General features: G+C 44.0%; 1 protein-coding gene across 2 annotated transcripts in view; it reads left to right on the top strand.

Moving 5' to 3' along the window:
- REEP1 (receptor accessory protein 1) overlaps positions 1 to 13,207 on the top strand; it is a 71,301-nt gene that overhangs the window by 22,345 nt on the left and 35,749 nt on the right. For both annotated transcript variants that reach the window (XM_049833163.1, XM_049833152.1), the window contains exons 2-5: positions 5,524 to 5,596; positions 8,721 to 8,797; positions 10,678 to 10,798; positions 12,438 to 12,551. In XM_049833163.1, coding sequence (XP_049689120.1) covers positions 5,524 to 5,596; positions 8,721 to 8,797; positions 10,678 to 10,798; positions 12,438 to 12,551 — 385 coding nt within the window. The remainder of the gene's footprint in view (positions 1 to 5,523; positions 5,597 to 8,720; positions 8,798 to 10,677; positions 10,799 to 12,437; positions 12,552 to 13,207) is intronic.

Below are 13,207 nucleotides of genomic sequence, written 5' to 3'. Positions count from 1 at the left end.
TAAAAATACTATACTCAAGAGAATGCATAGGCAGGCATTTCTGGAAGTAACCTGAGTCCTGGCCAGTACTGCTGAGAATCGCTGAGAGTCTTTCCATTTTTTTCAGTGGCTGCTATATTGGAATGTGAGAGTTAATTTTACAGGTAAACGGCTGTAGGATTAGGTCTCTCATGAGGAAAAATAGCATGACCAAATCATCAGAACTCAAGATGTCATGTGGGGCCCTCCCAGGTCCTGGTAGCGGCTTTGATCGATCCCCAGGCTATAACCTAGATGCTATTAGGAATATTGTCACATCTGGGTTAGCCTGTGATCTGTGATGGTCAGATCACTGCACTAGCAGATCCTGAGAAGGAATAGAAGGATGTAATAGCCAGGGCTGGCTGTGGCTGTGCTGATAAGTGAAGACAGAAGGAGGTTTGGTGGTGGTGCAGCTGCTCCCCTAGAATATGACAGATTGCTAAAGAGGAGCTAACAGTTCAATTGCTTTAAAGCAACTCATTCCCCTGATATTCCCCTGATAATCAGGAAACCCCACAATATGGGAAATTTAGTCCTTTCCTGTCTCCTTTAGTTGTAAACTTGAATAATGAAAACCAAAACTAAACCCCAAATCCTACGTAATATAACTACAAATACAATTATTCAGTTCCACAGATTAACTCCTGGTGAGGGTTTCTCCTCTCCTTTTTGACTTGGTTCTCCTGGTTCAGTTGAACATCCCCTTACACTGGATCAGGAGTAGGAGTGAATAACCTCAGTTATTTGCCTCTGCTGCAGAAGAAACAACGGCAGCATTTACAGTTGCTCCTATAGATGTTCCCCAGTGTGCTTTCGTTGCCCTTCTCCTTTCCCCTTCTGCCTCTGCCATGTCCCTTCTGACAAAGAATGACCAGAAGCGCACGTAGCGGTCCAGATTGGGGATTGCTGCTGCTGATGTGCCTAATAGGATTATAAGATTTTCAGCATTAATCCTTATCCTATTCTCTAGGCAGACTAACCTTTTACTTAGATTTTTGCCTCCTGTTGCACAATTACTTGACTCTTCAGTGATTTCTTCACAGCTGCTGCTTTGTCCTTTTTCAAGTCAATTGTAATTGATGTAGACCTCCAGCATGGAGCAGTGTAAGAATTGTTAGACTGTTGTGTTTATTTGTTTAGGGCTGCAAATGAGCTTTTCCTAACTCACTGATGAATGTCACTGTCGTGGTTTAACCCCAACCAGCAACTAAGTACCATGCAGCTGCTCGTTCACTCCCCCCGCACCCAGTAGGATGGGGGAGAGAATCAGAAGGAAAAAGGTAAAACTCATAGGTTGAGATAAGAACATTTTATAGAACAGAAAGGAAGAAACTAATGATGATAATAATAAAATGATAATAATACTAAAAGAATTGGAATATACAAAACAAGTGATGCCCAATGCAATTGCTCACCACTTGCCAACTGATGCCCAGTTAGTTCTCAAGCAGCGATCCCCACCCCCCAGGCCAACTCCCCCCAGTTTATATACTAGACATGATGTCACATGGTATGGCATACTCCTTTGGCCAGTTTGGGTCAGCTGCCCTGGCTGTGTCCCCTCCCAACTTCTTGTGCCCCTCCAGCCTTCTTGCTGGCTGGGCATGAGAAGCTGAAAAACCCTTGACTTAGTCTAAACACTACTTAGCAACAACTGAAAACATCAGTGTGTTCCCAGCGTTCTTTTCATACTGAGTCCAAGACATAACACTATACTGGCTACTAGAAAGATTAACTCTATCCCAGCCGAAACCAGGACAGTCACTACTTCCTTGCCTTTCCCTATACCCTGAGGGTATGTGTTTGTTTTAGCTGAGACTGTAGGAACACATCTTAGTAGCTTTAAATGTAGCAACTACTACATGAAGCTCTGGGAGTCCCTGCTTTGCTTATCAGGATGTCTGCTTCTGCTTTTGCACAGAGGGTAGAAGAGCCAAGGCTTTCCAGGGTACATAGCTATTCAAAGGAGCTTTGAAAGATGGAAATGGGTGGGGAGTGGATTGACTCTGTATTTGTAGCCTGGTTTCCTAAGGAAATGAGGCTTAAACAATCTGTTTTTCCACTGCTGCTAACTTTGGGATCTGCAAAATGATTGTGGCCAAAATAGATGGGTCTGAGAGGTCTCAAATATTAAGTTTCTACATTACTTGTAAGAATTAGCTGCTGGATAGGAGATTGTCTCATAGCAGTGCCTGTCAGGAGGTAAAAGCTGCAGTGTTAACTCCATAGGTAGGTTGTTAATTGGCTTGCCAGCTGGCAGGCTCCAGTCAAGCAGTCAATGCATGTACCATGGAAGGAGTCATAGCACATGTCGTTCCCAGGTCAGCTGGTAGTTGTAGGAGGGAACTGAGGGTCTGTACTGTTATTTTGGTGATGTGTGAGGAAAGCTGAAGGTCCTGTGGGTGTGGTTCAGAGATTATCAGGTAGAACTGGAGTGTTGCAGAAGATGATGAGAGAGATGAGGAGGAACTGGGGAATAGCATGGTTGGAATTTGTGTGGCTTGGGCTGCTACCTCTCAAACTGTGGGCTGTCAGGTTAACTGTCAGGGAACAGCTTGGTTTAGGTGCAGTGGGCTGATACACAATGGAGGAGCAAGGAGCACAGGAGCTCCAGGGTGTGGGAGAAGACATACAAGGAACAGCAGAGTAAGAAGCTGGTGGCACTACAGTCATTAAAGGAGAGAAGGGACTGAGGTGGGACATGATAAAAGACCCAATGAACAGTAGGTAGGAGCAACAACATTTTTCAGGCCCTGGAGGGCAAGGATAAGAATATTACTTCAGCTTGGTAGGCAAGGGTAACCTCTGAGTGCATGTGTGTTTAAGAGGCAGGGGGAAGACGTTTAAACACTGGTGCATCCGGGCAGGGTAGAGATCTGTAAAGCACACAAGGGAGGCTAGAAGTGAGGCTTGGGCAAGGAATGACTTAGTGGCTTGGGCAGAGGGACAAAGAATCAGCCTTGGTTTTGTGTGTAGTGTGCAGAAGGAGTGATCCAGCAACAGTCTGAGCATGGGGATGAAGGAAGGCAGGAATCAATGATAACTTTAATTACACAGGAACCTTGGATGAGGGTGAAGAGAGAAGTATTGTCTACAGCAGGGGAGAGGAACTAAGGGAAGAGATAGAGGATTGATGTGTGTGTTTGAATTAAATCAATTGTATTCAAGCCTGATCCAAAGCCCAGTGAAGACTGGAATATGCCTATGTGCAGGTATTTGTCTCCAAAGTGAGAGATTTACCTCCTGAACATGCTTTACAGAAATGCCTGAATGTCTTTTAGCTTCTGTTTGTATGGTGTACCCAGAGGTTAAGTGACTCCAAGCCACATAGTAAGCTACAGCAATGACAAGACTGTGATCCAACATTCCTTAAACCAGCTTTCGGTTGGGTAAACCATAGCAGTAATAAATGTCCATATATGCACACAACAAATTACAAGGCAAATCAGTGAAACTCTCAGTCTCCAGTTTAGGGAGAGCGCATCACCTATTAACTGTCTTTTGCTCTGCGTATGCAAAAGTATTGCACAGTTTCCTTCCGTCACAGGAATTTTTTTTCAAGTGTTTATTGTCTGCAACTAATTCTATTCTAGTGATCCTGTAAACTGTTTGCTTCCAGTTACTTTCTGTTACCAGCACAAACTGAGGAAACGAATATCAGTCATTCAGTGATTATTTGCAGGAAATAAAAGTGTAAGGTAGCAGCCAACCCTGGGCCAAGAAGGAAGGACAGAAATGCAGTGGTACTTGTAAGTAGAGCCAGAAACATTATTCATGTGCTTGACTGTTAGTTTCTGAATATTGTGGAGCTTTCTTCCTTTTGTGAGGTCAAAATTCTCTGGATTAGCTCCTGCTACCATAGAACTCAGAGGGAATATTTGTTATTGGCTTCAGTGAGAACAGGATCAAGCTATTGTCTGTGTGTTCTTCCTTGCCTTAGCTGGTGTTGCTGTTTTTTAAGATACTGCAAGGGGCAAAGATGCATTTTGTTTCCCAGAATCTTTCTGAGCATTTGTATCTAATCCCTGCATATAGCACAGCCCCTGTGGGTGAAATAGTTCAGAGCTGAGTGTTTCCAGCAAAGCTTTTTGAAGCCAGTGTGAAGCCTCTGTAAAGTACTGAATCTCCTCACTCAGTACCTGCTTTTCAGAAGTCTGCATTGTGCTTCAGGTTTTGCTAAGCTATGCTACAGTAAGCATGATGAATAGCAGGCAAATTGTCTTGTCTTCAGTCACTGTTTTGGAAATCAAGATGTGTGCTGCCTCACCCCATTCTTTCACAAATATCTTCTTGAGCTACGGGAAGTACGATGGTACACCATATCCCCGAGTGTTAATTTTTAATGTCTTATACACGTAATGGACTCCACTGTAATTATGAGTCCCACAGCACACAATTGCTACTGGCAGGATGGAAAAGATGACTGCAGGTCTATGTGGCTCCACGGTTAGGGATTGAAATATTGATCATTTGCATTGCCAAGAGCAGCAGAAACAACTGTATGAATTTAAAGCAAAAGCTCCGGTGGAAAGAGGGGTAGTTGCAAGCCAATAAACATTCCCCTGCAATCTATTAAATTCAGACTTTGCAGCATCATCCTACTGCATTGAATAAAACTGTCTGAAAACTAGGCAGGGCAAAGTGGTTTTGACAAGCCTATGCTTATGTCCAGAATAATCGAAGTGAATAAGCAGCTAGGCAGTGATGCAGAGAGGAGTTGGTATAAAAAATTCTCAAAGTTTTTTTCTCAGTAGTGCTATTTTTAACTTGCAGTTCCTTATTTCTTTCTCACATGAAATCTTGAAGCTGACAGCATCCCTTTCAGACTTGAAAATGAAAGGAAACTGTCTGAAAGAACAGTAGAGCTGGGATTTTTACGCCTAATCCTGTTGGCATATCTTCGTGACCAAATTCCTCCTTTGATGAGCCCAAATCGACTTTACCAAACAGCGCAGGGCTCTTCCCTTTAGCAGATTTAATGTAGGATAAGGTCCCAGTATTCAAACCCTTGTGCCAGTAGAACTTGGATGCTGCTTTATCCTCTGCTGGCTTTTCAGAGTATTGAACAGAGATGGAAGGGATTTTAGACAAATGATTCTCATTTTGTCCTGCCTCTGAAAGCAATACTCCTATATTCCTGGTGTCACAGTACATTATTTTGAAATTAGGTTTTTAATTTCCTTTTAAAAGTGCAGTGGCCTTTTTTGTTTTTTGTTTGTTTGTTTGTTTTGTTTTGTTTTGTTTGTAACTCATAAGGTACAGCTATGGAAACGATTGCAGAAGAGAAGTCAGCCTGAATCCCTGCCATTCATGTCACTGGCAATAGTTTCTCTGAATTCAGTGATGTAAAATCACTCCTGTACTGTACTTAGTGCATTCAAGCTTAAATCAAATCCTATTGCTTTTTACTAGTGCAAGGAACACATTTAACGGACAGGGAAAAAAAATCTTTCTCTGAGACAGGAAATCAATTTAATCCATTTGTTGTTTGTTTTTTTCCAGGCTTATATTTGGCACTCTTTACCCCGCGTATTATTCTTACAAAGCCGTGAAATCAAAGGACATCAAAGAATATGTGAGTAATGAGGTTTGTGGCTGTGCTGCAGGGTTTGTTTTCTAAGATTGTGCCCTACCACATTGTAAAGGTATTGCCTGTATTCTGGGAAAGCTCGTAAACCAGTGCAAGGGGAAGACTGGCCTGAAGGTGGACTGGCTGATTGCTAGGCACAAGTCTCAAACAAGGAGACTTGGGTTTGTGCTTCTTGCTCCTCTGCAAGTTGATATGCTCTTTGACAAATGTATGCTATTTCTCTGGTGGTACGAGCTATATACGGTCGACTTAAAAGGTGTTTGGCATCCAGAGCCTTGCGTGTTTTCCTTTGTTTCTGAAGAGCAGCATAAATCAAAGCCTTTTCAAAAAGCCTTGAAGCTTTAGCTGCTCATTCAAAACAAGGATCAGAGGAGGCAACTCGAAGCACATATGGCTGAATCCTCAGATAGAAACATCCTTCCTTGTGGAGCGACCTATTTACAGGCAGGTCTGGCAACTGGGTGTGCTGTCTTGTCCTTTTTGCTGAAAAATCTTCCCTGGGCCCTAGTTTCTAAAGGCACATGAGCCACCAGGGAAAGTGAAATATGGGAGAATCAAAATCACTTAGATGCTGTTGGGGTCCTGTAGGATTTGTAATGCCCTTCACAACCTGAGCCCTGTTAACTTCACTGAACCTGGCTCAGCCTCCAGACCTTGAATCGTCAATCTTCTCAAGATCCCAGGGATAACAAGCTCATTTTCTCTTCTGGGTAACAGCATGGATGGATATCCCATTAAGTCCTTAGTGCAGGCTCAAACTGGGACTCACTGTGGCTGCTGAGATTTTTCCTTTCTATCAGTCCCCTCCTTCAAATAATATTTTTGGATATTTTGAGAATCATTAAGTGTTACAGAACACATCAGATACTTAAGGCAAAACGTCCCTGCAGCCCTTGCACAGCTGTGCTTCTGAAGGTTTGTTCACCCTTTGCTTGGAAATGCTGAAGACATGTGCTAGCATCCCCAAGCAGTGTGTCCCACTGATACTTAGCATTTCCATAGTCCTGTTCTGGAAAATACTTTGTTGGAGAGTCCAGTTCCTGTTGGAAATTCAATTGCAAAAGAGGAACTTGCATCAGACACATAGGGTCATGACCCAAATGTGGGAACAGCTGATCTAAGACCTGGTCTGCACTTACAATTGTTTAACATGCAAGTTGTGGCAATATGTCCGTTAGGGGTCCGATTTAAAAAAACAAACAAACAAAAAATGAATTTACACTGACATAGTACAAACCCTTAATGCTTCATGTACTAGGAAAAACTTATATCTTTATAGTGTATTTTTATGTTGCTTTGTAACAGTAATTTTGATAAATGGTGTTTCAGGCTGATGCAAGCCCATCCACACCAGGTCTTGGTTTGTGTTTAAAAGTTTTGCTGGCAGGAATGCCTCAACTGACAGAACCATGCTGGCAGTGAGGCTTTGAGGGAGTCACAGTTATGTAAAAAGTCTGGCAGAAGCTGCCCTGGGAAGACAATGCTCTCGGGCATTTGGCAGTGCCATTCTACTGATGTAACACTAAATATAAATATACATATAAATCCCAGGGGAGCAGTTACATAGCTGGGTGACAGGTGCTCAGGGAATATTTTCAGTACCTGCAGGAAGGTGGAGAGGGATGACAAGTACTGACCCCACTGCATCGGGGAGAAGATGCAGCCATTTCAGAGCTGGTGAGATCCAGATTTATTGCCACCTCCATTCCCCCTTCCCCAGAGCAGCACCTGGTGTAGGTATCCTTCTTGTACTGCCTTCTCTCAAGCCTTCCCCAGCCTTAGGTAACACAGTCCAGTTCTCCAATTCATGGATTTTTGTGAGTTTTCATGAATTTTACTTCCTTAAGCTTTCTAACATTCCAGCAAAACTGCTTATGGATCTCCATTTTCAAATACAGCTAATTAGACAACAATTTTCAGTTAAATTAACAACTCTTGCCTTACCATCTCTTTTCCTTTGGAGAGACAGGTTCTTAAAGCTGTTTGAACTTTTACAATCTTACAGTGGTTTTACAATTTTACAGTGGCAAAAAAAATTTTGAGGGGCAATAAAAGGTTTCTCTCTCATCTCCAGTACTTGGAAATTATTCCTTACATCATTTCTGTGGTGACAGTGCCACAGAAGAGGAGTACCACATCACTTGAAAAAAATCACTGGAAGTGCTAATGGCATGTGACAAAATATGTTGTTTCTTTCCAGCCCAAGAAGAACCAATACTGTGTACATCAGAATAGTTTAGCTGTGCTTTTAAATGCCAATTAGTGCTCAGTCACAAAAATCCCCAGATTCCTGAATTACCTGAGATACTACAGTTTCCCTGCCCAAGTCACAGTCCCCAAAGATTCTTTCTGTGTCTGTCACTGTCACCACAAAGGAGACCATCCATGAATCTCCCAACAAGCAGTCCACCCCACGCTGGAGTTACCATAGTTGAACACAGTGACAGCACAGCACATGCTTTCACTACCAATATGAGGTAAAATGCTCTCACCTAAGCCCTAGGTAAGGAATTTAAGCTAACAGACTTGCCCTTGTCACTGCATTGGGCTCAGGGTGTGGATGTGAGGAGACACCATCACTCAACTGATGCATGCTAATTCAGTAAGTTGCAGTGAGTTGATTGTGCTTGTGACCCTGGATCACAGAATGGGCAGTTACTTCTTTATCTCTTCCTGGCTGTTTTCCCCTGTCTGTAGATATTACATAGAGTAATTACATTTTGTCTTAATTGCAGTTTGGACAACAGCCTAGTATTAACCTTTGCTATTAAGATGAGCCAAATGAGATTTTTAATGCCCTGTGTTAGGGCTGTAGTCCTCCACTGGCCAGTGGAGTTTCCTTTAGGGACAGTCAGGCTGCTCTTCTTTCCATGAGACCAGTCCTAAAGGCCACAATCTTCCTTCCGAAGGGCTTGTGTGGAAATCTGACGTGTTACCTGCTGAGGTGGGGGGAGTTCTGGGATCTTCAAGTCCGTAGTAATTGTTGAATACACAGGGTGGGGGAAAGAACCCTTTTTTTCTGGGAGAGTTATTCTGTGCGCTTGTGCCTGCAAGAGATAGTTTGAGGCCCCTTGCGAAAAATGACCCGGCTACTGTTTTTGTTTACCAGGTCAAATGGATGATGTACTGGATCATATTCGCACTCTTCACGACAGCAGAGACATTCACGGATATCTTTCTTTGCTGGTGAGCACCAGATGGGAGAGGGTCTTTGACATGAGATGGAAAGAAAATGGATATGTTTACAAGGGGGGAAAAAAGGGGCATAAAGTTGCACTGCCTCCTGAACACAGGCTTAGCAGCTTCAGGTGCGTAGACATGTTTTGCCGAGAGGAGCCATGCTTCCTTTTTCAGTGCTGTCTTAGGAAAAGCAAGAAAGAGGATGGAACTGCTCAGTGGTATCTCATTAGTGAGAAATCATTACAGTAGTCTCAGTCCCCTGCATGTCAGAGAGACGCACAGCTGATTTCCTAGTCAGGTGCTTGCAGAGATTGTCATGTAAACAACAGTAGCTTTTGCTGCAGGCATAGTTCTAGACTTACCTAGCTGTGTCCTACAGTAAATACACAGACCCTCGGGATCAGGCACAAACAGCCCTGCAGCACAGAACTTTGTTTGTAGGTTGCTGCCTGGGTGGTTGTTCCTGGGATGTTTTGCCAGGCCCGTTCCTGGTTAGGCTGCGTTTACGATTTGATGGAGGACAGTGATGGCCCGTACTGATGCCAGTAAGGATTCCTGGTGACCTCTGTCAGGACAAGAGCACATAAATGCCCAATTATCAGATTCAGTTCCTTAAATTTGGATGCTTAAGTTTGGAAATGTTTGTTGCTTGGTTGCACTTTTTAGTAAGGCCTTTCTAGTGGAAACCAGTGAGATTAGTAGACTTCAGGATGAAGATTTAACCACAGTGCATGACTGTCACCTAAAGCCTGTTCCTGTGTAGCACTGCATGCCTCTAGTGAGTCCTCCAGACAAAGGGAATCAGGGAGTACTTGGCAACATGTCAGATCTGTTGAAAAGGAGATAAAAGATGTTATTGTCTCTCTATCTAATTTGCATGCAGATCTACCTCCACTGTGTTCATCTGGAGCTTTGTTTTTTTTTGGAGAATGTATTATGTGAGTCTCTTGGGAGGAATGACAGAGGGCTTGTCCAGCCTGTGAAATCAAGTATGCTGTAGAGATCCTCAGTGAGGTGGAAGACCAGCCTGGCAAATCCAGGCTCAGAGTAGAGCATTGCAGAGGTCCATTGGGTCAGTCCTGGATGCTGTACGGTCCAGCTGGCTCAGTGACAGTACTGTGCTAGCACAGCAGGAATCTGTCTGGGTCCAGCTGGGATGGTGCACAGCCATCACAGGGTCTCTGTGCTGCTCTGGCTTGCCCCTGTCTACAAAGAGTAGCATTGGTTCATTACACTGCTGGCAGCAACGTGCCTGTCTGCGTGAGGATGCTGCTAGCAGGCTAGCCTTGAGCTCTAGGCTTTGTTCTCCAGAAAAGAGTCTGGATAATCTAATCTTGAGAAGTCTCTAGCTTGTTGTTACAGCTAAAGCATGTCCTGTTCTTAGTGTCCTGAATATTTTGGAGTGCTACCTGAAAGCCAGTGTGGATCCGCATCTTTATCTTGCGTGTTGCTTGGACAGCAAAGGTTCTTGTATCTCAGTTTCAGTCAGCTAAGTGTTATCTTAAAAGCAGAAAGGCAGAGACATGAAAGGTGCGTAAATATATCAATGAAATACTGATTTGGTGGTTTGTTCTTTGTTCCTTCATAATGAGTAGGGATGCTATGAAAGCAGCATCTGTGCCCTTTGCATGTAGAAAGCTCCTCTTATCACACAGCAGAGTCTCTTCCAGACCATTAAATAATGGCCCTGATACTCTAGTAAAGATTTACCCACATGCCTAGTTGAGATGTGTGTAAAGCTGAGTGAATGTGTTTAGGTCTTTTGATTCTTTGGTAAGCAAAAGCTGCCCTAGGCTAGACTGGCCAGTCCCTTCCTGTGCTGAGCATCTCTAATTAAGGGCAGTGGTTAAATTGGGAACAGACATTAACAGATCTTTTTCTTCTAGGTTTCCATTCTACTATGAACTCAAAATAGCTTTTGTAGCTTGGCTGCTGTCTCCATACACAAAAGGCTCCAGCCTCCTGTACAGGAAATTTGTTCATCCAACGCTGTCTTCAAAAGAAAAGGTAATCACAGGTGCCCAGGTCCTCTCTGGGTGGAGCAGATCTACAGTGTGTTTACTCAGTCTCCCTATCACTCATTTTCATTGAAGGACTGGGAGTTGCTGATTCTCTTCCTCTATCATTTGATCATCTCCTTTTGGTTGGTGTTTTTGTTCTTTGTGATTGTTGTGTTTTTAAATACTGTCATCTGTTCAGCACACTCACACATTAACTCATCTTTGTGCACTTGAGAAGTTGGGAGGGAGGGGGATAAAAATACCTCCTGAGCTGCTTTGCACGTACTGGCTGAATATAGCTGGAGTGCTATGTTGTGGCTGGATACAACCATTAGAGAAACAGGGTCTGGCAGCTGGGGGCCCTTAACTTTGTTCCCAGCTCTGCCTAAGACATTGTGCAGCAATGAGACAAATAGCCAAGCCTGTCTGAAAGGGGCTTAGCAAGCACTTGCCTGGCTGGGAGACATAGCATGCTGAAGTAAGGCATGTAGCATGTTGAGGTCCTGGGTTGAGAAATGTCTTGCTCAAATTCATGATGCTAATTCTGGGCAGGGACATTACAGCTTGGATCATTTGCCTGCCTAGGAGATTCCTGTGGCTGTGAATGGGACATTGTCAGGCAGATCTATTTGGCTCATGTGGATACATGGGCCAAGAATAGCTATCAGTCATATATCAACATACAAACTACTGAGAAGTGAATAATTGTTTCCCTCATTGGCAACAGTGGAAGTGAAGGATCTGTTTAGCCACAGGCAGTGCATGAACAGTTATATCTTAGTCCTGTCCAAGAAGGACAGTGGGGATCAGTCCCCTGTCTCTCTGCTTCCTGGGAACTTCTGCTTACACTTCTCACAAGTAGCGCTTGTGCATTTTGGGTTGCCACCTCTTATCTACTAGGAAAAGGGAGGGAATCACTAACAGCCAGCAGCTTCTTGCAGCCTCCAGTCCCTACTAACCCAGCACATCTGGTAGCTGAGTAGTAGAAGTCATTGTCATCCATTATCATCCAGACCTCTGTGTCTTGAGGGAGGGAGGGTGAGGGCAGGAACTTTCATAACCATTTCACTGTATATTGAGCAGCATCAAAGTCCAGAAGCTCTGGACCTACCAATTCCATGGGCATGTTGAAGCCGGACACTGCAGTGATGTGCAGAGATATCTCAGATGCTTTCTGAGACCACCAGTCCTGGACCCAGGGCAGTACAGCTGCAGCTGCCCAGTGTCATAATATGTTTCTTTTTAACTATGGAGCAATCCAGTTTGTCTTTAGAGTACATAGATTGCAAATGCCTCCTGACACACCCTGGCCCATTCTGCCCAGGTGGATGTGTCTGTCTTGCTTCCAGGACCTGTTGGTGGTGGCTGCACTGTGCAAGTGTATCCCGACTTTGGTTCCCAATCTTCCATTCGCAAAATAAAGAGTTCCCAAAGCCTGCAATGGGAGTTACTGCTCCCCTGCAAATCTTTCCTCTTTGCAAATGTTGGCTGTGAACTTCTCTCCAGCCAAGGTAGAGGAAATGGAGGATGTCTGCTTCCATAAAAGATGACCTGGCCCTGCCAAGAGTTTGAGGCTGGGAGCACTCTGAACTTGTCCTTCTTGTGCTTTTTTGTTTGTTTGTTTGTTTTGTTGTCTGCTGTGACAGGAGATCGATGACTGCCTCGTCCAGGCAAAAGACCGGAGCTACGATGCCCTTGTACACTTTGGGAAGCGGGGGCTGAACGTCGCAGCCACAGCAGCTGTCATGGCGGCTTCAAAGGTAAAGGTGCGGGTCAGGATGGTGACTCCTTAGCATCTCATCTGCATCTGTCGCCAATAGCAGCCACAGTGTGGAGGGGGAGAGATGGTGAGGGTAGGGATTCACTCACTGATTTTGATCATGCCTCCCAATCTCCCATTCACCAGCCACAGAGGTGCCTCTTGGGATGAAGACAGTAACCGTAGTGCCTAGTGAACCTATGGGAGGTTGGAAATGAAGGATTAAGACTAGGGTCTGTCTCAGGCCTCTGTTGAATTTTATATTTTCCATCAGTACCCAGGTGACAATGTTAGCAATTTTGTTCATCACAGCCTGTGCTCTTTATTTTTGCTGTTGAAATAGGAGCATGCTTCTGTGAAAGAAGCTGATGTTAGGTGAATACAGCTAAGACCCTGGCGGGGAAATATTTTTATTTTTGGTCAGCAACTTCTGTGGTGAAGGGAAAAGCCATCTGCACCTCAGTTTTTCAATTGTTATGCTGAGTTACTAAGAAATCTGGAGGATCTAGTGACCTATAATTTGGCTACCGACAGAAAGCAGATGTGATCTGAAGTTCCTGAAGGCTAAAAGTTTGTCTGCAAGGCTTACATATAACATACCTGGTGTATAATTCTCTGGAGACATGTTTATGTAAGAGTGGATGGGAAGTGGCATTA

The sequence above is a fragment of the Accipiter gentilis genome, chromosome 3 (assembly GCF_929443795.1).
Source record: "Accipiter gentilis chromosome 3, bAccGen1.1, whole genome shotgun sequence".
NCBI classification, from domain to species: domain Eukaryota; kingdom Metazoa; phylum Chordata; class Aves; order Accipitriformes; family Accipitridae; genus Astur; species Astur gentilis.
The sequence above is the reverse complement of the archived record's forward strand: the minus strand, read 5'-3'. Positions and strand labels throughout refer to the sequence as shown.